At 45.1% G+C, this 19,339-nt stretch overlaps 1 protein-coding gene across 2 annotated transcripts in view; it reads right to left on the minus strand.

Annotated features, from left to right (window-relative positions):
• Nucleotides 1-19,339, minus strand: part of ODAD2 (outer dynein arm docking complex subunit 2) — a 185,995-nt gene that overhangs the window by 75,465 nt on the left and 91,191 nt on the right. For both annotated transcript variants that reach the window (XM_056519385.1, XM_056519386.1), the window contains exon 14: nt 2,114-2,224. In XM_056519385.1, the coding sequence (XP_056375360.1) occupies nt 2,114-2,224 (111 nt within the window). The remainder of the gene's footprint in view (nt 1-2,113; nt 2,225-19,339) is intronic.

Raw genomic sequence — 19,339 nt, forward strand, 5'->3', positions numbered from 1 at the left:
CAGTCCTTCTTCGCTGAAGTCCGGAGTGTCTTCGAGGAGCCAGCCCGAGCTTCTTCTGCCGAGACTGCCCTGTTGAACCTGGTCCAGGGTAATTCTTCAGTGGGCGAGTACGCCATCCAATTTCGTACTCTTGCTTCCGAGTTATCATGGAATAACGAGGCTCTCTGCGCGACCTTTAAAAAAGGCCTATCCAGTCGCATCAAGGATGTGCTGGCCGCACGAGAGATTCCTGCCAACCTCCAAGAACTCATCCATTTGGCTACCCGCATTGACATGCGTTTTTCTGAGCGACACCAAGAGCTCCGCCAGGAAAAAGACTTAGATCTCTGGGCACCTCTCCCACAGCATCCTTTGCAGTCTACGCCTGGGCCTCCCGCCGAGGAGGCCATGCAAGTGGATCGGTCTCGCCTGACCCAGGAAGAGAGGAATCGCCGTAGAGAAGAAAATCTCTGTCTGTACTGTGCCAGTACCGAGCATTTCTTGGTGGATAGCCCTATCCGTCCTCCACGTCTGGGAAACGCACGCACGCACCCAGCTCACGTGGGTGTGGCGTCTCTTGGTTCTAAGTCTGCTTCTTCACGTCTCACGGTGCCCGTGCGGATTTCTCCTTCAGCCAACTCCTCCCTCTCAGCCATGGCCTGCTTGGACTCTGGTGCCTCTGGGAATTTTATTTTGGAGTCGTTTGTGAATAAATTCCGCATCCCGGTAACCCGTCTCGTCAAGCCGCTCTACATTTCCGCGGTCAATGGAGTCAGACTGGATTGCACTGTGCGTTACCGCACAGAACCCCTCCTGATGTGTATCGGACCCCATCGCGAAGTGATTGAGCTCTTCGTCCTACCCAACTGTACCTCTGAGGTCCTCCTCGGTCTGCCATGGATCCGGCTTCATTCCCCCACCCTTGATTGGACCACCGGGGAGATCAAGAACTGGGACTCTGCCTGCCATAGAAAGTGCCTCTCCCCCCCTCCCAGTTCCGTCAAGCAAACCTCAGTGCCTCCTCATGGCCCCCGTCCTGGTGTCACACTGCCCCGTGCCAGGCTTCGCCCTCTGCCCTCCCTCCCCATTCTCACTCCTGCCGTACTGCCTGCCGTTGAGGAAACCCTCCATTCTTTCCCGGTGTCCTCATCCCAGGGGAGGCAGTTACCGGACAAAGAAAAGGGGAGACCTAAAGGGGGGGGTACTGTTACGCCTAGCGCTCCGGGTCCCCGCTCCTCCCCGGAGCGCTCACGGCGTCTCTCTCCCCGCAGCGCCCCGGTCAGTCCCGCTGACCGGGAGCGCTGCACTGTCATGGCCGTCGGGGATGCGATTCGCACAGCGGGACGCGCCCGCTCGCGAATCGCATCCCAGGTCACTTACCCGTCCCGGTCCTCTGCTGTCATGTGCTGGCGCGCGCGGCTCCGCTCTCTAGGGCGCGCGCGCGCCAGCTCTCTGAGACTTAAAGGGCCAGTGCACCAATGATTGGTGCCTGGCCCAATTAGCTTAATTGGCTCCCACCTGCTCCCAGACTATATCTGCTCACTGCCCCTGCACTCCCTTGCCGGATCTTGTTGCCTTGTGCCAGTGAAAGCGTTTAGTGTGTCCAAAGCCTGTGTTCCTGAACTTCTGCTATCCATCCTGACTACGAACCTTGCCGCCTGCCCCCGACCTTCTGCTACGTCTGACCTTGCCTCTGCCTAGTCCTTCTGTCCCACGTCTTCTCAGCAGTCAGCGAGGTTGAGCCGTTGCTAGTGGATACGACCTGGTTGCTACTGCCGCAGCAAGACCATCCCGCTTTGCGGCGGGCTCTGGTGAAAACCAGTAGCCTCTTAGAACCGGTCCACTAGCACGGTCCACGCCAATCCCTCGCTGACACAGAGGATCCACTACCTGTGAGCCGAATCGTGACAATACCATTGGTTGGACGCTCTACTGTATTTAGAGTGTTTTGGTAACCTGTAAAACGGATTGTAACTTGAGGGACAAATATACATACAGTAAATTCTTTATCTGAGAAGTTATCAGATATCTGCTTTTAGGGATATATATATATATATATATATATATGTTTTTGCCCTCAACACATCCCCTGCTCAGTCCTGGCAATATCACATGTAACATTTTGCACATGTACCTTGAATATTGCACTAGCACAATGCATTTGCAGCTCCTGATTTTCACTGTTCAGATTTTTGACGAGATCCTCGATCATCTTTTCTGTTTTAATAGCGAGTCGGTAACTTGGCTGCGAAAGAGAAGAAAAAAAATTGATGAAACGTCTGAGCTCCAAATACTCAATTCTTCCTCTTTTCATTTATTGACCTGCTGAAGCCCCCTGAAATATTAAAACATACTTTATCTCCATTTTTAGTATTATTATTTTTATCGTTATCTTGGATACAAAAAAGAATACTATGCGGTGCCAGAGGAAGAGCTGATATATGTTGTGTCTATGGGTAATAAAAATACACAGCCATGCCTGAATGATATACACACAGAAGGAATGCATGTAGATAAAATATGGTGGTTCGGAAGTAGCAGAAGCATGGTAAAATCCCTAAAGTAGTCTAAGATCTATATAGCAAAATTGTTAGTAGCATTGCTTTTAATCATTTGTGGTTTCTTAAATCTAAGTTGCAATATTCACATTACTAGAAAACACACAAGAAACAGAAAGGGACAAAATAGGGAAAGGGATCAAAAAGTTTATGGAGCATTTCTAAATTAAAAAAACAACAAATATATAAATACTATGTTACATTGAAGCATACAATAAAGAAATACATTGGTGCTCCCGCAGGAATTGTCGTCCATCTTCCCTGGTAAATGGTTTGAATAGTAAATCTGGCTAATTATGTTCCACTATGTAACTAGGCAGATTCATTTTCTAGGAGTCTCCATCTTTGGTGCTGTGTGATCAGGCTATGTTCACACACAGTGGTGTCCAAGGAGTCGGACCAAACCCCTCTCAACCCCCAACTCGCCACCCCCCTACCCCGCTGCCATCCCCACTGTGAATAGAAGATAAAATAATTTTGGCTGCAGTACCCCTCCTTTAAACTCGATGGAAAATGGCTGGTATTTCCTTGTAATGATAGGGTTTTTTAACTTTTTAGGACTAAAAAAAAATTGTTCACCAAATGGCTGGTTTGCAAATTGTGTAAATGGATAAAAGTTTGAGAAAATGTCCCCAAAAAAGTTTAATTAATGCAAATTTATGTAAAAATAAATAGATCAAAAAATGTATACAATGGCAAAAAAAAAGGCTGACGTTTTCTGTTTTTGCTCTATTTTTTTTGTCATATAGTAATATTGTCATATATCTTTTTACAGATATAACTGACTGGTTGAGGACAACTCAAGGTAACAACGTCAGGTGGAAATTACTACAACCTGATGTACAGTACTGCCTGTATGGCAGTACAGAAAGTCTATGTACACCTATTGCTTTATGGAAGCTCAATACACTCTACCAAAAGCATGAACCACAAAAAATAAAGCACTTTGGGGGCGATATTAGAAGATTACACCAGATTTTTAGCATTGTCTGTCGAAGCCTGCACCACCTTTTAGGTGGTATAGTTAACATCAAGAATTATTTGGCACAACTTAAAGGGGTACTCCGCCCTAGACATCTTATCTCCTATCCAAAGGATAGGGGATAAGATGTCTGATCGCGGGGATCCCATTGCTGGGGACCCCCAAAATCTCTCCTGCAGCCCCCAAGTCATCACTGCACAATGCTAAGTTTGCTCTGTGCGTGATGATTCACGATACTGGGCCGGAGTATAATCATGTCACAGCTCCGCCCACTCATGATGTCGCGCTCCGCCCCCTCAATGCAAGCCAATGCGAGGGGGCATGGCGGCCGTCACCCCCCTCCAATAGACTTGCATGGGTGGAGCGTGACATCACGAGGGGGTGGAGCCGTGACATCACGATACTCCGGCCCAGTATCGTGAGTCATCACGCACAGAGCAAACTTAGCATCGTGCAGTGATAACTTGGGGGGGGGGGGCGCAGGAGAGATTGCGGGGGTCCCCAGCAGCAGGACCACCGCGATCAGACATCTTATCCCCTATAGACATATTATCCCCTTTCCTTTGGGTAGGGGATAAGATGTCTAGGGTGGAGTACCCCTTTTAAGCCCCTACCTCTTGTCCAGCTGTTTTTCTTAGGCCTAACCCCCTGCTTTGAGAGCATTAGTCCCATCACAGGCTCTCAAAGCAGTCTGCTTCTTTCCTCCACTCCTCCTGTCAGCATGGGACAAGACAAGTAATGTGAAGGGGAGGGGGGGATTGGTATTACTGCTGATTAGATTTATGACTCATTAGATAAGGCAGCAGGGAGCCCATTCTGTAGTTTTTGTCAGAATGTTACTGTTTCTGTCAGGTTTTATCCCCTGCTAACAGGAGAGAAGGGGAGGAAGGACAGAGAAGACTGCTTTGCGAGCTTGTGATGTGACATCGCAGCTTACAAGGGAGAAGGCACAGCTGAACTGAAAGATTTGTGCACTATGGCTAATAACAATTATTAGAGGGGAACTCCTGTGAAAAAGAAATGTTTTAAAATCAGCTGATGCCAGAAAGTTAAACAGATTTGTAAATGACTTCTATTTCAAAATCTGAACCCTTCCAGTACTTATCAGCTGCTGTACACTACAGATATACTACAGAGAAATTTGTGAAGTTCCTTTCTGTTTGACCACAGTGCTCTCTGCTGACACCTCTGTCTGTGTAAGGAACTGTCCAGAGCAGGAGAGGTTTGCTAAGGGGATTTGCTTCTAATCTGAACAGTTCCTGACACAGACAAAGCTCTCAGCCAGGAGTGTGGAAATTTAATAAAAAAAAACTACTTGTCCACGGGACCAAATGGAGCAAAATCTACTTGTCCCTCATAAAGATCCACTTGTCCTGGCCAATTTTCCTCCTTGCCCTATAATAGCCCTAACTACCTACTATAATGATACCTTTACATTTTTCCATAACATATTCTCCGAAACAAAAACAAAAATATTGGTGAAGTGAAATTGAGATAGTAAAAGATAATTTTGCAGATTTGGTGGTTTTCTTTCCTGCGCCATTTAACTTGTGGTTGAGCTAACATGTTATTTTAATACTTTCGACCGGCCTGATTACAGCAATGCCAGATTTGTATAGTTTCCGTTATGTTTTACTAATTAAAAAAAAAATTTGGAACTTTTTAGATTTTTTTAATTGCAATTTTCTGACCCCTGTAGCTTTGAATTTTTTTTTTTTTTAGCCTGGTATAGGCTGTATGAGGGCTAATTTTTTGCGCCATAAACTGTTTTTTGTATCGGTACCATTTTGGTAATGATCTGACTTTTTAATAGCTTTTAACTTTTTTTCTGGGATATTATAACAATTGCAATTCTGTGGTTTGGTATTTTTTTTTACATTTACGTAATTTACTGTACGGGATACATAATGTTATATTTTAATAGTTCATACAATTACGCACGCAGCGATACCAAATATGTTTATTTTTATTATGTTTACATGTTTTTATATAGGAAAAGGGTGTGATTTAAACTTTTAATATGGAAGGGGTTAATATGTATCTTTTAAACTTTTATTTAAAAAAATATTCACACTTTATTAGTCCCTTAGGGGACTTTTAGGAGAAATCATTAGACTCCTCATACAGATCAATAGAGTTCTAGTGAACTCCATTGATCTGAGAGCTCTGCGATCCATTGATAGAGCCTAGTCCAGCCAGGTTCTATCAATGACAGAGCCATGGACACCAGGGAAGCAGAGGTAAGCCCTTCGGCTACCTCTATAGTGGCGATCCACCCCAATAGCCCGCCAGGGAGCATTCACATATCCCTTTAGACGCTGCTGTCAGCATGCTGGCTATTAGCAGTGGCCCCAGCTACTGAAAACAGCCGGGAGCTGCAGAGTACGGAGTGGGCTGGAGTCCGGAGCTTGTCGGGGGCTTTCAGGTCTGGCGCTGCTTGCCCGAAGCAGGGCTAAGGACCTGAAAAATTCACCTGCCCAGCGCCCGGAACTGCATGTCCCGGGCGTCAGGTGATACAAATTCCACATCCCTGTCTCAGCAGAGAGCACTGTGGTCAGACTGGAAAGAACTTCACAAATTTCTCTGTAGTATACAGCAGCTGATAAATACTGGAAGGGTTCAGATTTTGAGGGTTACTCCGCTACTGAGTGTCCGGAACATTGAGTTTCAAACGCTGTGTGCAGGCTTCCGTGTTCACACCCGCCCCTTGTGACGTTCCACCGCCTTAATGCAAGTCTATAGGAGGGGGCATGACGGCCGTCTTGCCCCCTTCCCATAGACTTTCATTGAGGGGGCAGGCCGGGATGTCACAAGGGGGCAGGCATGAAGCGTGCGTGTACGGAAGCCCGCACACAGCATTCGGAACTCAATGCTCTTGACGTTGTCGAACGGAGTAACCCTTTAAGCTCAAAACCGTGTCTATGTGTCTAAGGCTGGGTTCACATAGCGTAAAAAAGTGCATGCATTTCTTAAATGTAAATGTAAAAGATTGCAACAAAAACAACAATAACGTAACACACATTTACACATGCTTTTTTTAAATCAGGAAAATGATTTATGGAGGCCAAACTGAGTAAGTAAAATGCCCCCTAGGGGTCAGGCTGCATTTAAAAAAAAAAAAACCTGCCACTGACCACCAAGTGAGGAAAAACATTAAAAAAGGAGCATTGTAGGTATAATGTTGTATATTTGCATTAAAATAGCATTTTTCACCAAAAATACTGTTAAAAATGCCACCAATAACCATCTATAATGCCGCATCTATAATCTATAATGCTGCATTTTCTTTTCAAACAGGTACTTTTTATATTTAAGAAACTTATCTGACTTTGTTATGTTATAATTAGTAAAGTAAGACGTGTGATTACACTTATCCATAGCATTCTTACAAAATATCTACGTATGTGACTGAGTAATATATAATATATAAAATATTAAACTTATCCATTGCAGATCTAATATAAATGACATAAAAACAATATGACACAAAATATGAACATGTTTTATAATAAGCTTATACGGAAAATTGCTATAATACCAGCTTATGATAATGCTATCACTTTCCAATGCGTAAAAAAAAAAAATTATATCCATTTATTTCTTTTTGGGGTGATTTATGTACGTTTTACCCCCATCGGCTTTAATGATTAAAAATGTTAATAACAAGAGCAGAGAAAACTTAGACGGTAACATTATAACTCGCTATTCCGGAATAAACACTAATGGAGGATTAAACAGAATGTTTCACTTAGTTTCTGCGCAGATGTTTTAGCCTCACGTTTCCAGGGACATCTATGGACATACAGTATTTATGTGAAAAACAGAATAATGACTCCTTAATATGAAAGGTTCTATTTTTATTTTACGTTCAATTTGGAGGGGAATGAAATTCAACAATATAGAATGTATAAAACCACAATTACACTTGTAAACCTGTGGCAAGACGGAATGACCGACGGGTCAGATTTTCACAAGATATTACAGTGTAATAATATTATGAGTATAAACTGCAGAGACCTTTTAATATCTGCGCTCCCATCTGACTTCTATAATCACACTGAACTTTCCTGCATCTGTAAAACTTTATAAAGTTACTTTCTGTTTCACAAAATACTATACGTTGCCATCGTAACAATTTGATTTGAACATTTTCAGTTAAATGAAATATGAAAACGTCAATAGTAAAAATCTAGAATGTCATATTAATAAATAGTATATGAATAAAGATATATATATATATATATATATATATATATATATATATATATATATAACTTCCGGTTTCGGTGCAGCTCGATGTAGGCAGCGCGCGCTGTGAGCTTCCGTACCCCCGGCATAGTAACAGGGCAAATAATGGTGGCGGAAGGTCCCGGCAGCCCCCTGTGCTCCAGCAACACCCCAGGCATGGATCGCTTTCTTCAGCGTGGCGGCTCGCAAACATCTGCGCCACCCGCACTCTCTGCTCAGGCACCAAGTGGCGCAACAAGCATGGTGGCAGTCTCAGGGCAGCAGCAGACAGCCTCCCCAGGGACCCCTGAACTGCCACCAGTGAAGGATGGACTCACAGAGGGAGCCATGGAGGTCAATGTGCCTGCTGAACTCCCACATAAGGTACCAGCCTCTCCCCTGGGCCCCATGACCCAGCAGCTCCATAGGATGCACTCTCTTCCATGCCCTCAGAGGCCTCTATACATATAGATTATCAGCACCTGGCCAAAGAAGTGGCGCTCTGTATTACCCCAAATGTGCAGCACATAGTGGAGGAGGTCCTTAAAGCTACCCTACAGAATCTGCAATTAGAAGTGCAGGATAACTCCAGCCATTTACGTGAAAAGGAACAAAGAACTTCCCACCTAGAAGATGGGGAGACAGTGACAAACAGACGCCTGCAGGTTGCTGAATTGGAATTAGCCAGAATGAGTGAAAAACTTAACTTGAGGACATAGAGAACCCCTGTAGGCGCAATAATCTGTGTATCGTGGGGGGGGGTTAAGGAGACAGTAGTGCCCCCTGATCTGCAACGCTTCTGTGAGCGTGATCTCCCTAAATCCCTTGGACTTTCTCACCCCTGCCGTGTGGAACGAGCCCGTAGAATTGGTCCTGCTCCAGCTACGTCACACGGGATATCGGCAGCACTAGAGAACTGTCCCCGCCAAGTTATTCTACGTCTGTTAGACTTCAACAATAAGGTGGAAATACTGCAAGCTTACCGCCGCCTGTCACAACCCCTGGTGATTCATGGCATGCGCCTGTTACTTTTTGAGGACTTCTCCGTGGAGGTGGCAAAGCGCCGGAGGGCCTTTAGTGCTATTTATACTTTACTATTCAAAGCAAAATATCGGTTCCAGCTGCAGTACCCGGCCATTTTGCGGGTCTTTCACCCTGACATGACTATATCCTTTACAAAATTCCAGAAGTAGCCTCATCTTCGCTGGACCAGCTCCTGACTTCCTCTTCACAGCAATCCACACGGACCCCTGCCCGCAGGTCCCGTTCACCAAGAGGAACTCATCGCTCCCGTTCGACCACCAGGGACTCTGCATACTCACCCAGCCTGAGAGACCATCGCAGATGTCATCGCTCTCCCAGACGCAGTTATGGAAGTGACCGGCAGTCTTCTCCTGATTGAGGAAATCTCTTCTACTGATTCTCTCACGCTGTTGCCTCCACACTTCTCCTAGAGGAACTGAGCTCCCATGGATGTATTTCATGTTTTTCTCTGTTTTCATCTGTTGTCCAGGGCTTAATGGTCTTAGGGGTCTCATTCATTTATTTGGATTATATGCACATATATTGCTAAATGTCATTGCACATACTGTAGTCGTTCCCGTTCCATTTGGGGGGAGGGGGACCATCCCACATAGATTGGGCTGGGTGGGGGGGGGGGGGGGTCACCAATAAATTCCTAAGAGTTTTACTTCCTTGTTCCCTATGTCGTTCGAAAAAAGGACGTCCTTTACCCGATTAAGGAGTGCCAATGTTCCAGTGGCACATCAGGTTTTTTTTTCAATGTATGTTTTTATTTTTATTTTCTGTTCCTTTTTTGGCCTCACTGTCTATTTGCTGACATTGGGGATGGGTTACTGTATTTTTTTATGGTGCGTTACTTTTTCTTGCATATTCCATGATATTGCTTTTTTTCTGTTAGGGGAGGGAATCTGCCTCACTCATCGTTGCTGTATCCTTCATATCTCACACTCTGCTCGTCTCTCCCTAGGGAGATCCCACTTTAAATCGTCCCAATTGTTACTATCGTCTCGTGAAATGTTAAAGGTCTACGCTCTCCACAGAAGCACCGACTCTTTTTACGCTATCTGAAATGATTCCGCCCAGACATTGTCCTATTTCAGGAAACCCATCTCCCTGAATTTGATTTCTTTAGGATGCAGCAGCAATGGGTTGGGCATGTCTATGGCTCGCCAGCCAAAGATGGGAAAGCAGGAGTTCTTACACCGATACACAAGTCATTTGCATTCATGCTCATCTCAAATACCGCAGACGACGAGGGTAGGATTTCTCACCTACAACTGGAACACAATGGGGAGCTCCTTAGTATCTACAATATTTATGGCCCCAACGGAGAGAACAAAAGCTTCTTTACAGACCTTGCAGCTAGATTACAGAATGATGGGACAGTGAATAAATTGCTGGGGGGCAAGCTTAAAACGGTACGTGACCCGTTAGTCGACAGGAAAAGCTCTATCCCTCTTGTGACTTCTGTATGTAGTAGGGATTGCATTCTCCCCACATTTATAGACCAGTAGGATCTGGGGGATGTCTGGCGACTATCTCACCCTGATGATAGGGAATTCACCTACTTCTCCAATGCCCATTCTTCATGGTCTCGCATAGATTATTTTTTGACTACAATAGAGCTCTGTCCTAAAGTTTGCTCGATGCACATTAAAGATTATGTCTCTTTATGTCTACGATTGAACTAACATTCTCTAGCGCTTCCCTTCCCTTCTAGCCAAAGACGAAACCTTTGTTGAACAAATACGGGGTTGGTGGTTGGAATTTACGGTGCATAATGCTGCCCACCGCTCTGATCTGATATTATTCTGGGAAACCGAGAAGGCAGTTTCCAAGCTATGGTTGGACAGGAAGGAACGCCTTAGACGCTCCCAATTCAAAGTCGATCTCTTTAGACAAGGGAATAAGTCAGGCCGTTTTTTAGTCAGCTTGGCGAAAGGGAAAGCTACCACCTCCCATATCACCGCACTTAAGAATCCTTCAGGTATACTTAAAAAAAAAAACACATAGTATTAACAATCTTTTATCTGATTTTTATACTTCTCTCTGACCTGTCCGCTGGTGGAGCCTTTATGAGGAGGTTGAATTTCCCTTCGCTGACGGAGCACCAGAGGGAAGTTCTTAATGCTCTGGTGATGGAGGAGGAGATTCAATGTTTATTTCGGGTGTCTATGCTGCTCCCATGGCTAGAATTCACACTCTGGGAATTTTATCGGCCCCATTCCCCCTCTTTAAAGGAACAAGGCAGGGTTGCCCTCTTTCTCCCCTCCTTTTTGACTTGGCGCAGGAGCCATTGGCCCTATCCCTACTGTCCTCGGACATATACTCAGGTATTAAGGTGGGGGAGAGAGGTGAAACTCACTATGTTTGCGGATGATGTCTTGCTCTTTCTTGATAATCCGGCAGCCTCACTACAGGGCATTCTTGACCATTTAGCCACTTTTGGAAAATTCTCTGGTTATAAAATCAACGTTATAAAAGAACTGCTTCCATTGGGATTCTCCCAGCCGTGTTGGCACCCAGATGTTCTAGACATGGGTGTTAGAACTACCCACCCCTCTTTACCAAAATCGAGGCTGAATTACACAAATGGGGGGGCCTTCCACTCTCATTTATGGGAAGATGTCACTTAATCAAAATGTTAAGCTTTGCCAGACTCCTATACCCCTTATAAACCTTACCCTTATTGTTAAAACATTTAAATATCAAGAGCTTGAACTCGGCGTTTACCAAATTTATACAGGTGGGCAAGAGACCGAGCATAGCGCTGCGTAAACTCATGCTCAGTAAACAAGATGGAGGGTTTAACTTTCCAAATATTTGTGGTTACAACTTGTCCTGTTTATTCCGTTTTGTTACAGATTGGATCCACGGCTCCTCCTTCCATGCCATTTGTGACCTAGAAAGGGAAGTGACAGCCCCTTGGGATCTGGTTGCCCTTTTGCATACATCTTACTTGAAGCTTCCCCCCTTGGTGAAGCATTCCATCTTGTTGCGAGACATGGTGGTGTCATGGAAGGAGGTCCGGAAATTATTCGGACTGACATTTTTGGTATCTAAACACTTTCCATTGGTGAAACACCTTGAATTCCCTAAGAGCATTCCATCACAGGTGTTTGACCTCTGGAAAGAGAAGTGTCTGACAACGGCTTGGCACTTTATAGACAAGCCGCATAAGCGTTGGCTCTCCCCGTAATCCCTGCTGAGTTGTCTCCTTCTCATGCTTTACCCCTGAATATGCTTCATTCTTTCTTTACCACTCATCTGCATGATCTGGCAAGTGAGGCTAGGGATCACGAGCTAGACATTCTGATTCTAGGCCTCGCAAACTAACGATATCAATGATATACCTATCCCTCAGGCGAGTTCTCCTTAAATTTGACCCGATACTATTTTCTCCTCTTGGTCCACCTGGGTGCCGGGTGACTATATCTCTGAATTGTCCTCCTGGTTGCGCTTAGATACATCTTTGCCAACCGGCTGTCCCCGGCCACCCCCACTCTTCCTATGGTAATTACACAACTTAAATTACTCTAAGGGATTGACAGACTGGACACAGAAAGTCATAAGAATACAAACATGGTCAAATTATTTGCTAAATGGAAGGTGTTTATTATCTCTCATTACACAGCCACAGAAATAGAAGACAAAACCGTTTAGTTCAACAAAATGGTACTGTCTGGGGGTCTTTGGAAATACACTTGGGGCTTTACAACTCCCTTCCCGACCCTAATATGTTGTTCTTTTTTCAGTAATATATGCGGACATTTATTCTGTGATAACCATGATGTCTGATTTGCTCTCTTTTACATGCCGAGTGCACATCCTTCTCCTGCTCTGTACTTGGACAGTGCACCATTGTTTTGTTGTTTATATATATGAAAAATTAAAATAAAATGTGTTTAAAAAAAAAGATATATATAAACATATCTGTGTATATATGGGTATATGTATGTTCCAGCATAACTTGAAAACGGCTGGAGATATTTAGATTAACCCCCTAAGGACTCAATTTGGCCTTAAGGACGTTTTCATTTTTTCCTCCTCGGCTTCTAAAAAGCATAACTCTTTTATATTTTCATCCACAGACTAGTATGAGGGCTTGTTTTTTGTATGACCAGTTGTCCTTTGTAATGACATCACTCATTATATCATAAAATGTATGGCGCAACCAAAAAACACTATTTTTGTGGGGAAATTAAAAAGAAAAACACAATTTTGCTAATTTTGGAAGGCTTCGTTTTCACGCCGTACAATTTACGGTAAAAATGACGTGTGTTCTTTATTCTGAGGGTCAATGCGATTAAAATGATACCCATTATTACATACTTTTATATTATTGTTGTGCTTAAAAAAAATCACAAACTTTTTAACCAAATTAGTACGTTTATAATCCCTTTATTTTGATGACCTATAACTTTTTCATTTTTCCGTATAAGCGGCGGTATGAGGGCTCATTTTTTTGCGCCATGATCTGCACTTTTTTTTTATACCACATTTGCATATAAAAAACTTTTAATACATTTTTTATAATTTTTTGTTAAATAAAATGTATTTAAAAAAAGTAGCAATTTTGGACTTTTTTTTTTTTTTTTTTTACGTTCACGCCGTTCACCCTACGGGATCATTAACATTTTATTTTAATAGTTCAGACATTTATGCACGCGGCAATACCAAATATGTCTATTAAATTTATTTTTTACGCTTTTTGGGGGTAAAATAGGAAAAAACTGACATTTTACTTTTTTATTTGGGGAGGGGATTTTCACTTTTTTTTTTACTTTTAATTAAAAATTTTTTTACATTTTTTTTTTACACTTGAATAGTCCCCATAGGGGACTATTCATAGCAATACCATGATTGCTAATACTGATCTGTTCTATGTATAGGACATAGAACAGATCAGTATTATCGGTTATCTTCTGCTCTGGTCTGCTCAATCTCAGACCAAAGCAGAAGACGCCGGGAGCCGGACAGAGGCAGGTGAGGGGAGCTCCGTGCGGCGTACTGAAAGATCGGATCCCCGCAGCAGCGCTGCGGGCAATCAGATCATTCATTGAAATCGCGTACTGCAGAAGATGTCGGGATCTGTATTGATCCCGGCATCTGAGGGGTTAATGGCGGACGCCCGCGAGATCGCGGGCGTCGGCCATTGCCAGCAGGTCCCTGGGGCCCGCGGTTATGTACAGGACGTAAATGTACGTACCGCACCAGGACATACATTTACGTCCTGTGTCCTTAAGGGGTTAATCTTGGTACATGTTTCTTATATGTCAAATAGAAAAATAATATAGTTTAGGGCTGTCCCGAGTCAAATAGAAAAATAATATAGTTTAGGGCTGTCTCGAGTCAAATAGAAAAATAATATAGTTTAGGGCTGTCCCGATACCAACAATGGGACAGGACATGGAGCGCTGCAGAGGAGTGTTTGTCACTGCTGGAGACAGCTGAAAGCTGGGTGGCATGCAGCATGCGTGTCAGCCAGCTTTCCCACTCTTCTGAAGAGCTTTGTTTTTTTCTCCCACAAGCTTTAGGAAGGAAGACTGGGCAATGCCAGGTACTCAGCTAGTAAATAAATTAATACTGTACAATCCTCTATAAGGGCAGGGTAACCCAAAGCACATCTGCAGCGTATTTTAAAGGGGTACTCCGGTGGAAAAAACATTTTTTCACATCAACTGGCTCCAGAAAGTTAAACAGGTTTGTAAATTACTTATATTAAAAAATCTTAACCCTTCTAGGGTTATCAGCTGCTGTATACTACAGAGGAAGTTGTATAGTTATTTTCTGTCTAACCAAAGTGTTCTCTGCTGACACATCTGTCCATGTCAGGAACTGTCAACAGTAGGAGCAAATCCCCATAGCAAACCTCTCGTGCTCGGGACAGTTCCTTACACGGACAGAGGTGGCAACAGAGAGCACTGTGGTTAGACAGAAAATAACAACTCAACTTCTGTAGTCTACAATAGCTGATAAGTCCTGGAAGGATTAAGATTTTTTTAAATAGAAGTAATTTACAAATCTGTTCAACTTTCTGGTAAAAGTTGATTTTAAAAAATAGTTTTCAAACGGAGTACCCCTTTAAGTTGTGGATGCACCAACAACAGTCACAGAGCAACAGCAGAACGACCTCTCTTTTGTGGCCGGGTAGCTCTTTGTGTCCGCTCATGACTGCTTGCGGTTTCCTGCCGGCAGTCACGAGTGGACACACAGAGAGCTACCCAGCCACAGAAGGAAGCAAGGTCTGTCGTTGCACTGCGACTACCGTCAGCACATCTGCAGCATGACCCTGTGACCCTACCCTTAATGTACACTTTACCTAAAAATCCAAAACAACTAAATAAAATAAATCACCTAATGCATCGTCCTACTTTGTCAAGTAATTAAATTGGTTCCCTACTTTACACATTCCTTACTTGTTAGTGTCCCCCTGATAATAAGCTGAGAACCCCAGCAATCAGCTTCAATCTATGAGTAACCCTAAAAGTAGGTGTTCCTTTTCCCTGCAGTGCCACCACAGGAGAAGTTAAGCATTACATAGTGTCCATTCAATGAATGTACTGTCTGTGCAATGAAAGGAACAGGTCCTCTAGAGTCTCTAAACTGTGGCCTCCAGATGTTGCAAAACTTCAACTCCCAGTATGCCCGGACAGCATGCTGGGAGCTGTAGTTCTGAAACAGCTGGAGGTCAACAGTTTTCTGACCGTAACCGGTTTTTGGCCCAGATTGAAAATTGTAGCATATTGCGATTTTCAGTCCAGGTCAAAAACTGGACACAGTCAAAAAGTAACCCGACCGGACTCACTAGCTAATGCTGTTTGGCTCATTAAATTGAACAGGTGTACAGCATGAGTATAGCAGGGATACAGCAGGAGGCGGTATTATTATTTTTACATAATATCCAGCTGCCAGAGGCTCAAAATGTGGTGTAAATGCACCCTTATTTGCAGATTCCGGAGCAAAACTAACAGTGGAAAATCTGCAACGAATATTCTGCTACAGATTTTGGTGCGGAAACACTGTACATTTTCTATTGAAGTTAATGGGTCGCAAAATCAGCTGCACAAAATATGCAGCAGATCCTGTACATGTGAACATATCCTTAACCTGGATTTTGAGGGAGATATAATTGAAAGGTAAAGCCCTCTATAGACAGAACTGATGTAAGAGACTACAGATAACATTATAGTCACCTGTAGTCACCGCTAGTGGCAGCTTACCACTTACAGATCATAGTGGAGGACTATCACCCTCCTGTTAAGAGAAAGCCCATAGTGAGACGGAGCCAGCAATGAATTGCTCCTGTTGCTACACTTTACATTGTCATTAAGTTAAACACTATAGATAACACTATTTTAAACCTACAGGGAGTATACTGCATAAAGATTTGTATAGCTCTTAGTAAGTTCAATGGGAGCTATATACATTTATAAGCAGTAAGCTCTACCTAATGGTCAGTGCAGGAAGCCAGAATGTTCTTTTTACGGGGATATCTCAATATTAAAAGTTATTTCCCATCTACAGGATAGGTAAAAACTAGCTTGCTAATAGGTAGGGGTCAAACCGTTGGGACCCCCACTGATCACAAAAACCTTAGTCAACAGTCCCCTGAGAAAACAGAGTGTCAACACACATGCTCTGTTATTGCTACATTCGTTCTCTGTTGGGTTTCCAAACATAGACGACAGTGAATGTTACGCCAAGCGCTCCGGGTCCCCGCTCCTCCCCGGAGCGCTCGCTACACTCTCCTCACTGCAGCGCTCCGGTCAGATCCACTGACCCGGGGCGCTGCGATACCGCCTCCAGCCGGGATGCGATTCGCGATGCGGGTAGCGCCCGCTCGCGATGCGCACCCCGGCTCCCGTACCTGACTCGCTCTCCGTCAGTCCTGTCCCGGAGCGCGCGGCCCCGCTCCCTAGGGCGCGCGCGCGCCGGGTCTTTGCGATTTAAAGGGCCACTGCGCCGCTGATTGGCGCAGTGGTTCCAATTAGTGTTATCACCTGTGCACTTCCCTATATCACCTCACTTCCCCTGCACTTCCTTGCCGGATCTTGTTGCCATCGTGCCAGTGAAAGCGTTTCCTTGTATGTTCCTAGCCTGTGTTCCAGACCTCCTGCCGTTGCCCCTGACTACGATCCTTGCTGCCTGCCCCGACCTTCTGCTACGTCCGACCTTGCTTCTGTCTACTCCCTTGTACCGCGCCTATCTTCAGCAGCCAGAGAGGTTGAGCCGTTGCTAGTGGATACGACCTGGTCACTACCGCCGCAGCAAGACCATCCCGCTTTGCGGCGGGCTCTGGTGAAAACCAGTAGTGACTTAGAACCGATCCACTAGCACGGTCCACGCCAATCCCTCTCTGGCACAGAGGATCCACTACCTGCCAGCCGGCATCGTGACAGTAGATCCGGCCATGGATCCCGCTGAAGTTCCTCTGCCAGTTGTCGCTGACCTCACCACGGTGGTCGCCCAGCAGTCGCAACAGATAGCGCAACAAGGCCAACAGCTGTCTCAACTGACCGTTATGCTTCAGCAGTTACTACCACAGCTTCAGCAATCATCTCCTCCGCCAGCTCCTGCATCTCCTCCGCAGCGAGTGGCCGCTTCTGGTCTACGACTATCCTTGCCGGATAAATTTGATGGGGACTCTAAGTTTTGCCGTGGCTTTCTTTCCCAATGTTCCCTGCACCTGGAGATGATGTCGGACCAGTTTCCCACTGAAAGGTCTAAGGTGGCTTTCGTAGTCAGCCTTCTGTCTGGAAAAGCCCTGTCTTGGGCCACACCGCTCTGGGACCGCAATGACCCCGTCACTGCCTCTGTACACTCCTTCTTCTCGGAAATTCGAAGTGTCTTTGAGGAACCTGCCCGAGCCTCTTCTGCTGAGACTGCCCTGTTGAACCTGGTCCAGGGTAATTCTTCCGTTGGCGAGTATGCCGTACAATTCCGTACTCTTGCTTCAGAATTATCCTGGAATAATGAGGCCCTCTGCGCGACCTTTAAAAAAGGCCTATCCAGCAACATTAAAGATGTTCTGGCCGCACGAGAAATCCCTGCTAATCTACATGAACTCATTCACCTAGCCACTCGCATTGACATGCGTTTTTCCGAAAGGCGTCAGGAGCTCCGCCAGGATATGGACTCTGTTCGCACGAGGCGTTTCTTCTCCCCGGCTCCTCTCTCCTCTGGTCCCCTGCAATCTGTTCCTGTGCCTCCCGCCGTGGAGGCTATGCAGGTCGACCGGTCTCGCCTGACACCTCAAGAGAGGACACGACGTCGCATGGAGAATCTCTGCCTGTACTGTGCTAGTACCGAACACTTCCTGAAGGATTGTCCTATCCGTCCTCCCCGCCTGGAAAGACGTACGCTGACTCCGCACAAAGGTGAGACAGTCCTTGATGTCTACTCTGCTTCTCCACGTCTTACTGTGCCTGTGCGGATGTCTGCATCTGCCTTCTCCTTCTCTGCTGTGGCCTTCTTGGACTCCGGATCTGCAGGAAATTTTATTTTGGCCTCTCTCGTCAACAGGTTCAACATCCCGGTGACCAGTCTCGCCAGACCCCTCTACATCAATTGTGTAAACAATGAAAGATTGGACTGTACCATACGTTTCCGCACGGAGCCCCTTCTAATGCACATCGGACCTCATCACGAGAGGATTGAACTTTTGGTCCTTCCCAATTGCACTTCTGAAATTCTCCTTGGACTTCCCTGGCTTCAACTTCACTCCCCAACCCTGGATTGGTCCACTGGGGAGATCAAGAGTTGGGGGCCCTCTTGTTCCAAGGACTGCCTAAAACCGGTTCCCAGTAACCCTTGCCGTGACTCTGTGGTTCCTCCCGTAACCGGTCTCCCTAAGGCCTATATGGACTTTGCGGATGTTTTTTGCAAAAAACAGGCTGAGACTCTACCTCCTCACAGGCCTTATGATTGTCCTATGGACCTCCTCCCGGGCACTACTCCACCCCGGGGCAGAATTTATCCTCTGTCCGCCCCAGAGACTCTTGCCATGTCTGAATACGTCCAGGAAAATTTAAAAAAGGGCTTTATCCGTAAATCCTCCTCTCCTGCCGGAGCCGGATTTTTCTTTGTGTCCAAAAAAGATGGCTCTCTACGCCCTTGCATTGACTACCGCGGTCTTAATAAAATCACGGTTAAGAACCGCTACCCCCTACCTCTCATCTCTGAACTCTTTGATCGCCTCCAAGGTGCCCACATCTTTACCAAACTGGACTTAAGAGGTGCTTATAATCTCATCCGCATCAGAGAGGGGGATGAATGGAAAACGGCATTTAACACCAGAGATGGACACTTTGAGTATCTGGTCATGCCCTTTGGCCTGTGCAACGCCCCTGCCGTCTTCCAAGACTTTGTTAATGAAATTTTTCGTGATCTTTTATACTCCTGTGTTGTTGTATATCTGGACGATATCCTGATTTTTTCTGCCAATCTAGAAGAACACCGCCAGCATGTCCGTATGGTTCTTCAGAGACTTCGTGACAATCAACTCTATGCCAAAATAGAGAAATGTCTGTTTGAATGCCAATCTCTTCCTTTCCTAGGATACTTGGTC

This window comes from Hyla sarda, chromosome 5, assembly GCF_029499605.1.
Source record: "Hyla sarda isolate aHylSar1 chromosome 5, aHylSar1.hap1, whole genome shotgun sequence".
NCBI classification, from domain to species: domain Eukaryota; kingdom Metazoa; phylum Chordata; class Amphibia; order Anura; family Hylidae; genus Hyla; species Hyla sarda.